The sequence below is a fragment of the Suncus etruscus genome, chromosome 12 (assembly GCF_024139225.1).
Source record: "Suncus etruscus isolate mSunEtr1 chromosome 12, mSunEtr1.pri.cur, whole genome shotgun sequence".
Lineage (NCBI taxonomy): Eukaryota > Metazoa > Chordata > Mammalia > Eulipotyphla > Soricidae > Suncus > Suncus etruscus.
The window spans coordinates 82,765,755-82,778,006 of record NC_064859.1 but is presented as its reverse complement, the minus strand read 5'-3'; the positions used below and the strand labels follow the sequence as shown (position 1 = coordinate 82,778,006).

Below are 12,252 nucleotides of genomic sequence, written 5' to 3'. Positions count from 1 at the left end.
CTTGAGCAATAGTGCAGATGTAGGGCATTTGCCTTGCACACGGCTGATCCAGGGCGGACCTTGATTTGATCCTCGGCATCCCATATGGTCCCCCAAGCCAGGATCGATTTCTGAATGCATAGCCAGGAGTAACCCTTGAGCATCACCAGGTATGGCCCAAAACCAAAAAATAAAAAAACCCAAAGGTAATAGAAGAAAAAGAAAACCGAAAAGTAAATCAATAATGAGGCAGAAAATTTGTCTTTTATACTATTATTAAATATGTGATCTTACATAAGTTTTTAATTCTGATTATACATTCTACTTTCTAAATATTTTTCAACTTCGGCATATCTGTGAACTTCTGGACAAGCATAAAGAACAGCTTTCCTCAGTTTAACCATTTCAATCATAATTCTTACCACATTATGAGATTAAAATATAGAGGTTTATAAAAGAAATCATTAAGAAAAATAGGTGAATCATTTATTCTGTCAACTACTGCTCTAGCATTTTAAGCTACATTGAAAGAAAAACTAAGAAAGAGAATGTGTGTGTGGGTGTTGTGAAGCAAGATAGTTTTAATTGAAAATAAACTTGCTTAGAAAGATGTGAGAAGAGATAAAGTGAGGAAATGATTTAAAGAGAAAACAGTCTTCTCCAGAGTGAAAATAAGCAAAGAAAGAAACAGAAACAAACAAGTGAGACATATATATGTTCAAAGAAGAACATGAATTTGAAATGTAAGGCTACTAAAATTTTTAAAAGACAAAATTATTATATGTTAAGGATACATATTATTTGAAATTTTGGATAACATTTATTAGGTTTGAGTAAGACAGTAAAAGCAATTTATAAAGTATAATAGAACATTAATTTTTTTTTTTTTTTTTTTTTTGGTTTTTGGGCCCATACCCGGCACTGGTCAGGGGTTACTCCTCGGCTGTCTGCTCAGAAATAGCTCCTGGCAGGCACGGGGGGACCATATGGTATGCTGGGATTCGAACCAACCACCCTTGGTCCTGGATCGGCTGCTTGCAAGGCAAACACCGCTGTGCCTATTTCTCTGGGCCCTAGAACATTAATTTTTTAAAAGTCAAACTTCAACTTGACAATTTTCTTCTGCTGATCACACTTGATTATGTAATAATACATAAACTAATACTTAAATATTTCTGATTTCACTTTAAGTGTTTTGGAATCTAAGCTTTAATCTCTCAGACAAAGGAAGAGGACTATCCCAAACAATTACCAGGGTCATTTTTTCCCTTATGATACTGTAGGGAACTCAGAGAAACTTTTTGCTGTATCCGGGGAACAATCTTCATTTCCAGCTGTTTTATATGCTGGATAAAATGTTCCGTTCCTTTAATGTCTATCTCATAGTTACTCAAATTGTTGGCATCACTTTCCTTGCACTGATTTAGTTCTGCTCCTCAGACCTCTGCTTTGATTTTCGAGTGGTGTGCTTAGCTTCCCCAAACACAGGAAAAACTTTCTTCATCAGAAGAATATCTGTCGAGGCAAAACACTCTTCTTTGTATAGTTCTCTCAATGGTTTGCCAATCTCTTTTTTCACTGTGATCCAATGAAGTATATAGAGGCTCAACTCCAATACTGGAGATCTTCACTTTTTGGTTACTGACTGAGTAAGGCCTAGAAGTATTTACATTACAGTGCCCTTGAAGTAAGTGATCTCCTTTTAGGAATTTAGAGTTTTTAGATTCGTTCTGCAAGTCAATTCTTAGAGGAGCCTTTGACATATCTGATGGGCAATCAGAATGGTTACTAGCAAAGTAATTTCTTTTATGTTAGGTGGGGACAAAATTTTCAGGCCAATATTTGGGTGCACATAATCCTGAGAATGTGTTAATTTTATATGCATTCGTTCTTTTAAAGGCAAATTCTGCAAATCCTGGAGATGTAAATCAGTAATGCTAGAAAGAAGATGATCTTCGGGATTTGTCTTTTGAAGTTTCCAATGCAATATTTCACTACTCTTGGTAGTATCCCATTCTGAGTGACATGACAATTGCTCTTGGATATTTTTAAAGGTAGCAGGAATGGGAGTTTCAAATTTTGATTTTAAACCAGGAGATAAAGTGTTTTGGGGACGAGCTGGAGAATTACTGAAAGAAGTGCCTTCCCAGTCAATGGTGCTCAGATGTAGATCAGTAAACAGTGATGCATCTTGTGATAAGGTATTAGACTGATTAGGTTCTGAAATTAGAGGTTCATCAACCGTTATAATTTGCTGCATAGACAAAGGTTTTAGAGAAGACTTTAACTGTTCTTGTGTATTTAAACAGGAAGTATTTTCAGATAAAATTAAATTATTCAATGATGCTGGTACTGATTCCAGAGATGATGTAGAATCAGGGGAAATTTCCCAGTTGAGTTTGCAATTCTGCTTAGAAATGATTTCACATGTGGGTTTTGAAGTCATGTGTGATTGGAAATTCATCTCATCTAATTCTAACAAATTGATTTTCTTAGGCTTAACTTTCGTGCCTGAAACAAAAAAAGAAGCATACAAATAATAACTATTCGGTTTTATTAATTGAATAAGCAAATAAACTAAGGAGTTCAGACTGGAAATCTTATGAACAATTTGGCTTTTCTCTGATCTCAGTGGGTTTCTGGAAATTGGATGCAGTATAAGGAAAAACAAAGTAAAATACTTTTTCTTTGGAAACAAATTAATACATTATAAATTTCAGTTGCTTAATAAATAATTAATATGGGGGCCAGAGTCATGGCACAGCAGGTAATGATTCCTTTGCAAGCACCTGACCTGGGTTTAATCTCTGGTATCCTCTATGGTCCCCAGAGTCCGTCAAGAGTGATTCCTGAATGCAGAGCCAAGAGTAAGACCTGAGCACAGCCAGGTATGCTTCACCACACCCAAAGGAATGATATGATTTATCTATTTATCTCAGTTAAGTTAGCAGTTATAGAGCAGAATGACTTAATCTTGGATTTTTCACTTTTAAAGGCTTTTTTTTTTTTTTTTTTTTTTTTTTTGGTTTTTGGGTCACACCCAGCAGCGCACAGGGATTACTCCTGGCTCTAAGCTAAGAAATTGCTCATGGCAGGCTCGGGGAACCATATAGGATGCTGGGATTCAAACCACCATCCTGCATGCAAGGCAAATGCCGTACCTCCATGCTATTCTTCCAGCCCCCAACTTTTAAAGGTTTTCAGACAAAATCAAGTATCCTTTAAGCCAAAGTGGACAGATTGATTCAAACAGAATAGGGAGTTCTTCTAGAACACTTCTGTGTGACATACAAAGCAATCAAACAAAATACTTACTTTTTTGTTTCTTCCCTTTAATTTCTAACTTCTGTTTCCGGTAAACAGCAGCAATCTCAGGATAAGCTGCTTCAATATATGATTCTTCTTCTATTGTTTGTAGAACCACATCTCCATGTTCATCTTCCATAGCATAATGTTCTAAAAGATTAAAAATAGGCGTTGGTGGCACACTTGAAGATTAAACTTGGCTGAATTACTTATAAATTGAAAAAATATTCTGGAGGATTAGTATATAAACTAAGGCAATGCGCATATGAATATAGCCATCTTGCATTGCAACATATCTAGATAGTCTGTTGACAATAGCTACAGAACTGATTTCATTCTACCTAAAAAGAACAGCTTGAAAATTTTTTGGTTTTGTGACACACATAGCTGTGCTAGGAATCACTCCTGAAGGGGCTTGGGGGGCCATATGGGGTTCCAGGGTTAGAACCCAGGACAGCTGCATACAGGGCATGTGCCCCCTACTCGCTGTACTATCTCTAAATTTCTTGTTTCAGAGATGGTAGAAGCAGCTTAAGGAAGAAAACTTAGTTGACATTAAGTTAGGTTAGACTACTAAATGTCCAGAAATCCAGAAATAAACTGCGATAAACAGTCTTTTTAAACTTTGGCATTAGCTGTGTCAGTGGGGGCCTTCTGAAAGGGCAAACTTGAAAGGGCATCAAAATATTACTATCTTCGAGAAAGTCATTTCAGAGGTTGCTTGATCTGGTCTTAGTGGACTCATATATAGCTGATAAACATAAATGATTATATATGCACTTTATAATAAGATACACAAATACAGACTTAGATTCTTATATTTATTTTTTTGAGGGCAAAACTATTGGAAATTTCAATTAACCATAAAAATGTCAGTTGATGAGTATAAAACTGAAACCATGCAAAACAGATGAATTTATTTAAAGAGTTCTTTTGTCAACCTAGCCTTACTTAGTCCCCACAAAAATAAAAGCGGGCTATCTAATGAAGCACTGCCAAACTGCATTCTGTGCTTCCTTTCTTGAAAAGACACCGTCTTTTTCCTCTGTCTCCCCCCACCCCTCCCACACATACATTTTGCTGGTACTGAGGGACTACTCCTAGCCCTGATCCTTGGGGTTTGTGCTGAAGATGTGGAGATCTTGTTGATACCATGAATTGAAACAGGGACTCATGTCTGCAAAGGACCTATTGTTGCAGATATCAGCACTGACATAGGCTAGAGAAAAATCAAGCTACATTCTCTGAGAACTGAAAGGTGGCTTTTAATCACGGCAGACCTAGTTAAGCTTGTGCTCAGCCCTAGGAATAAGATTATAAGTTTCATTTTATACAGTATCTGTGAGGGGGGATGGGGTATTTGCAGGCAGCTGGTGGATGAGTACAGAGGCAGCAATTCTTAAGCATGTCCTTTATAAAGTAAGGTCAAGACTATCTCAAGGATATGAGCACATTTGGAGTACATTCCAGTTACAATGAGAGACCATTTCAAGGACATCATGAATGCAAACCATGGTTACAGCCTGAACTCAGTAGCCTGGACTCAGCTGTCCCTGGCAACTCCTGCTTGTCTTCCATTCTTATTGCATTTAAGATGAGGGCAGAAGTCTATTTCCCTCAGTCACTACTAACTCTCCAGCTTGGTTCTTTGTATTTTTGTTCTTTAAAATTAACTGTGTTAATTTTTTAAGGAACAAATATAAATCCAGACTCGTTAAATATAAACTCAATCTTATTTCAAAATGAAACAAATAAATTTAGGATTATTTTAGCTTATAAATGACAGGTGAATTTTTTGCATTTGGTTTTGGAGGTACTGCACAGATCATTGACATTCTGTCTAGCAAAATTAGTGATCCAGATTATTTAAAAAACCAATTAAATAATAATCAGATCACTTTTTTAAGAAACATTCTTGAGCAGAGCATAAAAACCGGCTAAGCTTTGCAAGAGCTGGCTCCCTGTCTGTGACACCAGGCGGGGAAAATCCGCGAAAGTACACTGGCCCAGTGGGGCTCAACTGTGAAAGACTGTGAGTGTGACCTGTCTATGTCTGTCTACTGTCCTCTTGCGTGAAACTCTTGCGAGTGGGGCAAAAAGAGCCTCCAGAAACCTCGCTCGCCCAGACGCCATATTCAGTGAGGGACTTCAGAGCATAAAAACTGGCTAAGCTTTGCAAGAGCTGGCTCCCTGTGTGTGACACCAGGCGGGGAAAATCCGCGAAAGTACACTGGCCCAGTGGGGCTCAACTGTGAAAGACTGTGAGTGTGACCTGTCTATGTCTGTCTACTGTCCTCTTGCGTGAAACTCTTGCGAGTGGGGCAAAAAGAGCCTCCAGAAACCTCGCTCGCCCAGACGCCATTTTCAGGGAGGGACTTCAGAGCATAAAAACCGGCTAAGCTTTGCAAGAGCTGGCTCCCTGTGTGTGACACCAGGCGGGGAAAATCCGCGAAAGTACACTGGCCCAGTGGGGCTCAACTGTGAAAGACTGTGAGTGTGACCTGTCTATGTCTGTCTACTGTCCTCTTGCGTGAAACTCTTGCGAGTGGGGCAAAAAGAGGCTCAAAGGAGCACGGCCGCTCCGCTTCGCTACGCGGCCGTGCACTCTTTCTAAGGAAAGAATTCCATTGCAACAAGAAGGAAAAATCACACTAAGAACGGTGCTATATAACAGAAGCAAACATTTCTCTCTGGACTGTCTTCTCTGTTGCATGCTCGGGCCTAAGATTTGACCCAGTGTGAGGCTTCATCCACAGAGAACTCCCCTCTCTTAGAGGCAAGTCAGCCCATCCAGAAAGGAAGGAGCCAGAGGAGTGTGCTGCCTACATCATATAGACAATGAATACCACCACAACACGTAGAAAAACCCACAATACAAGTGTGACAATGGGGAAACAACGCAGGCCAGTATCAGACATAGAGAATGAAGATGACAATTCTGAGGACCAGATAATGACTGAACAACTAATCAACCTCTCAGATAAGGACTTTAGACTAGCAATATGGAAGGTGCTCAACAGACTCCAAGAAACCATGGATCGAGTTGAACAAAACACTAATAAGAACCAAGAAAATATGAAGGCAGAAATGACAAAACTCCAAACTGAAATAACATGCCAACTAACAGGACTGAAAAAGTCAGTAAACGAAGTGAATGACAAAATGGATAAGCTCTGGGACAGGGTATCAGAAGCTGAGAATAGACTTGGTGCTGTGGAAGATGAGATACATAACAATTCCATACAGCAGGAGAGATTGGACAAAAAACTTAAAGCAAATGAGCAGACAATGGAAAAATTAGTCAAAGAATGGGAACAGACGAAAATAGAAGTCTATGATAAGATCAACAGAAACAACTTAAGAATCATTGGAGTCCCAGAGACCCAGGAAGAAAATTTCCAGGAAGAATCAATAGTCAAGAACATCATTAAAGAGAAACTTCCAGAGCTAAAGAATATATGTGATCAAATCCTGCATGCCCGAAGAGTACCAACCAAAAGAGACCCCAGAAAAACCACCCCAAGACACATCCTAGTCACAATGACAAATCCCACAGATAGAGACAGAATTCTGAAAACAGCAAGATCAAAAGGGGAAATCATGTTCAAGCACGCTTCCCTGAGATTTACAGCAGACCTGTCACCAGAAACACTCAATGCCAGAAAGCAGTGGTGGGATATTGTGACAAGACTGAATGAAATGAATGCTTCACCCAGAATACTATACCCAGCAAAACTCACTTTCCGGTTTGATGGAAGAATACATGGTTTCACAGACAAAAAACAGCTCAGAAACTTCACAGACACAAAACCAGTCTTAAGAGAAAAACTGAAAGACCTAATCTAAGACAAGACTACCCAAAAGACACACCAAATTTTGAAATAAAGATGGCGTTAAATCCCAGGACAATTCTTTCTCTCAATGTCAATGGACTAAATGCACCAGTTAAGAGACACAGAGTGGCTAAATGGATCAAAAAACTCAATCCAACCTTCTGCTGCCTACAAGAAACACCTGAATAGTCAGAACAAACATAGACTCAAAATAAAAGGCTGGAGAAAAGTTATCCAAGCAAACAACACCCATAAAAAAGCTGGAGTGGCCATACTAATATCAGATAATGCAAACTTTATACTCAGGAAGGTTGTAAGGGACAAAGACGGACATTTTATATTAATCAAGGGGTACGTAGAGCAGGAAGAATTCACTCTCCTAAACATATATGCACCGAATGAGGGGCCAGCAAAATATTTAATACAACTGTTGACAAATCTGAAAAATAATATCAACAACAACACAATAATTGTGGGGGACCTTAACACGGCTTTGTCAACACTGGACAGGTCAACCAGACTGAAACCCAACAAGAATATACTAGACCTGAGGAGAGAAATGGAAGAAAGAGGCCTAGTGGATATATATAGGACACTCCATCCCCAGAAACCTGGATACACATTCTTCTCCAATGTACATGGGACATTCTCCAGGATAGACTACATGCTGGCACATAAAACATACCTCCATAAGATCAAGAGGATAGAAATTTTGCAGACTACCTTCGCTGACCACAAGGCTCTGAAATTATTTGTGAACTCCAAAGGGACTCAGAAGAAACACTTTAACACCTGGAAGTTAAACAGCCTCATGCTCAATAACCAGTGGGTCCGAGATGAAATCAAGGAGGAAATAAAAAGGTTCCTGGAAACAAATGACAATAAAGACACAAACTCTCAGAACTTATGGGACACAGCAAAAGCAGTACTGAGAGGAAAATTTATAGCTTTGCAAGCACACATCAGGAAGGAAGAAGGAGCTTACCTGAGTAGCTTAATGACACAGCTAATAGAACTAGAAAATGCTCAACAAAAGGACCCAAGAATAGGAAGACAGAAGGAAATAACAAAGCTGAGAGCAGAAATCAACGAAGTGGAAACTCAAAAAACAATCCGAAAGATCAACGAAAGCAGAGTTGGTTCTTTGAAAAAATAAACAAGATTGATAGACCACTGGCAAACCTAACAAAGAAAGAGAGAGAGAAACTTGATAACTCGTATCAGGAATGAAAAAGGAGAGATCACTACTGATATGACAGAGATTCAAAGGGTAATCAGAAACTACTTTGAAAAACTCTACGCCACTAAAAATGAGAACCTGGAAGAAATGGATAAATTCTTGGACTCTTATAATCTTCCACGGTTGAAGGAAGAGGATGTAGCATATCTAAACACCCCCATCACCATTGATGAAATTAAAACAGTAATCAAATGTCTGCCGAAAAACAAAAGCCCAGGTCCAGATGGATTCACTAATGAATTCTATCAAACTTTCCAAGAGGAACTACTGCCAATCTTGGCAAGACTCTTTCATGAAATTGAACAAACAGAAACACTTCCAAATAGCTTTTATGAAGCCAACATCACCTTGATACCTAAACCAGACAGAGACGCTACCAAAAAAGAAAATTACAGACCAATATCACTGATGAATGCAGATGCAAAGATCCTCAACAAAATCCTGGCAAATAGGATTCAATGCCTCGTTAAGAAGATCATCCACTACGATCAAGTAGGTTTCATCCCAGGAATGCAAGGCTGGTTTAACATCCGTAAATCTATCAACATAATACACAACATCAATAACAAGAAAAATAAAAACCACATGATCATATCAATAGATGCAGAGAAAGCATTTGATAAGGTCCAACACCCATTCTTGATCAAAACTCTCAGCAAGATGGGAATGGAGGGAACCTTTCTCAATATAGTGAAGGCCATCTACCACAAGCCAGTGGCAAATATTATCCTCAATGGAGAAAAACTGAAAGCCTTCCCTCTAAATTCTGGCACAAGACAAGGCTGTCCTCTCTCACCACTCCTATTCAATATAGCATTGGATGTACTTGCTATAGCGATTAGGCAAGAAAAGGATATCAAGGGAATCCAGATAGGAAAGGAAGAAGTCAAGCTCTCACTGTTTGCAGATGACATGATACTCTATTTAGAAAACCCTAAAGACTCTATCAAAAAGCTTCTAGAAACAATAGACTCATATAGCAAGGTGGCAGGCTACAAAATTAACACACAAAAATCAATGGCCTTTCTATATACCAATAGTAATAAGGATGAAATGGACATTAAGAAAACAACCCCATTCACAATAGTGCCACACAAACTCAAATATCTTGGAATCAACTTGACTAAATATGTGAAGGACCTATACAAAGAAAACTATAAAACTCTGCTCCAAGAAATAAGAGAGGACACACGGAAATGGAAATGCATACCCTGCTCATGGATTGGCAGGATTAACATCATCAAAATGTCAATACTCCCCAAGGCATTATACAGATTTAATGCCATCCCTCTAAAGATACCCATGACATTCTTCAAAGAAGTGGATCAGACACTTTTGAAATTCATTTGGAACAATAAACACCCTCGAATAGCTAAAGCAATCATTGGGAAAAAGAATATGGGAGGAATTACTTTTCCCAACTTTAAACTGTACTACAAAGCAACAGTTATCAAAACAGCATGGTATTGGAATAAGGATAGGTCCTCAGATCAGTGGAATAGGCTTGAATACTCAGAAAATGTTCCCCAGAGATACAACCATCTAATTTTTGATAAAGGAGCAGGAAATCCTAAATGGAGCAGGGAAAGCCTCTTCAACAAGTGGTGTTGGCACAATTGGATAGCCACTTGCAAAAAATTAAACTTAGACCCCCAGCTAACATCATGTACAAAGGTAAAATCCAAATGGATTAAAGACCTCGATATCAGCCCCAAAACCATAAGATATATAGAACAGCACATAGGCAAAACACTCCAGGACATTACAGGCATCTTCAAGGAGGAAACTGCACTCTCCAAGCAAGTGAAAGCAGAGATTAACAGATGGGAATATATTAAGCTGAAAAGCTTCTGCACCTCAAAGGAAATAGTGCCCAGGATACAAGAGCCACCCACTGAGTGGGAGAAACTATTCACCCAATACCCATCAGATAAAGGGCTAATCTCCAAAATATACAAGGCACTGACAGAACTTTACAAGAAAAAAACATCTAACCCCATCAAAAAATGGGGAGAAGAAATGAACAGACACTTTGACAAAGAAGAAATACACATGGCCAAAAGACACATGAAAAAATGTTCCACATCACTAATCATCAGGGAGATGCAAATCAAAACAACGATGAGATACCACCTCACACCCCAGAGAATGGCACACATCACAAAGAATGAGAATAAACAGTGTTGGCGGGGATGTGGAGAGAAAGGAACTCTTATCCACTGCTGGTGGGAATGCTGTCTAGTTCAACCTTTATGGAAAGCGATATGGAGATTCCTCCAAAAACTGGAAATCGAGCTCCCATACGATCCAGCTATACCACTCCTAGGAATATACCCTAGGAACACAAAAATACAATACAAAAACCCCTTCCTTACACCTATATTCATTGCAGCTCTATTTACCATAGCAAGACTCTGGAAACAACCAAGATGCCCTTCAACAGACAAATGGCTAAAGAAACTGTGGTACATATACACAATGGAATATTATGCAGCTGTCAGGAGAGATGAAGTCATGAAATTTTCCTATACATGGATGTACATGGAATCTATTATGCTGAGTGAAATAAGTCAGAGAGAGAGAGAAAAACGCAGAATGGTCTCACTCATCTATGGGTTTTAAGAAAAATGAAAGACACCCTGGTAATAATAATTTTCAGACACAAAAGAGAAAAGAGCTGGAAGTTCCAGCTCACCTCAGGAAGCTCACCACAAAGAGTGATGAGTTTAGTTAGAGAAATAACTACATTTTGAACTGTCCTAATATTGAGAATGTATGAGGGAAATGTAGAGCCTGTTTAGGGTACAGGCGGGGGTTGGGTGGGGAGGAGGAGATTTGGGACTTGGGTGATGGGAATGTTGCACTGGTGATGGGTGGTGTTCCTTTTATGACTGAAACCCAAACACAATCATGTATGTAATCAAGGTGTTTAAATAAAAAAAAAATTATAAAAAAAAAAAGAAACATTCTTGAGAAAAAGAAATCAAACTATTTCCATATTCTTTTCTTTAATATTAATTATATAATAGCTATTTAAGACATTAAAATAAAATTAAAGTTTTTTATTTGTACTAAGTCAAAGCCCAAGATACAGTTAAACTAAGAAATTAATCCTCAGTGCATATAAAAGATTTCTCTTTTTTTTGGGGGGGGGGAGGGTCACATCTGGTAGTCTTCAGGAGTTACTGAACTATACACTCAGGAATCATTCCCAGAGGTATTTAGGGGACTCTAGTGGACCCTATGGGATGCCAGGATTGAACCCAGGTAGATCATGTGCAAGGCAAGTAAGGCCTTACCTGCTGTACTATTGTTTGTAAAAGTGCAAAAGATTTTAGAAGCCAGAGAAATATTACAATAATAGAGATACTATATTTGCCTTGAATGGAACCAACCCAGATTCAATCTCTGGCATCTCATATGGTCCCTGAATCTGTCAGGAGTGATCCCTGGACATAGACCAAAAGTAAGCCCTGAGCACCTCAGTGTGTTGGCTCCACCAAAGAAAGTTTTTCTTATTTTATATATAAACACATACGCTTTTGTATGCCCATAGAATATTTGCTAAATATGGTTAAATATTATACATTTTGTTTAAAATGATATATTTAGTTTACATACATACATACACACATACCAGGCTTCTCCCATTCTACTTCGAAGCAATGGATTCCATTTCTAATTCGGGTTTTAATTATCCTGAAAAACAAATTTAGTGAATGAAATCCAACAGACGAGTTATTTGGAAAAAATCTTAATTTTCAGACGAAAGAATTAAATTTCTGGACCAAAGGGTAAGCATAGCAGGTAGGGCATATGCTGTACATGTTGCTGACCTAAATTCAATTCCCGGCATCCCATATGGTCCCTTGAGTACTGCAAGAATAACCTCTG

At 38.5% G+C, this 12,252-nt stretch overlaps 1 protein-coding gene across 1 annotated transcript in view; it reads right to left on the bottom strand.

Annotated features, from left to right (window-relative positions):
* Nucleotides 1–1,165: 1,165 nt before the first annotated feature.
* The window catches only part of GEN1 (GEN1 Holliday junction 5' flap endonuclease), a 32,930-nt gene continuing 21,843 nt past the window's right edge, over nt 1,166–12,252 (bottom strand). Inside the window, 9 exon segments of the mRNA XM_049784861.1 lie at nt 1,166–1,219; nt 1,221–1,274; nt 1,276–1,328; nt 1,331–1,405; nt 1,408–1,471; nt 1,473–1,780; nt 1,783–2,490; nt 3,295–3,435; nt 11,996–12,057. Of these exon segments, the coding sequence (XP_049640818.1) occupies nt 1,166–1,219; nt 1,221–1,274; nt 1,276–1,328; nt 1,331–1,405; nt 1,408–1,471; nt 1,473–1,780; nt 1,783–2,490; nt 3,295–3,435; nt 11,996–12,057 (1,519 nt within the window).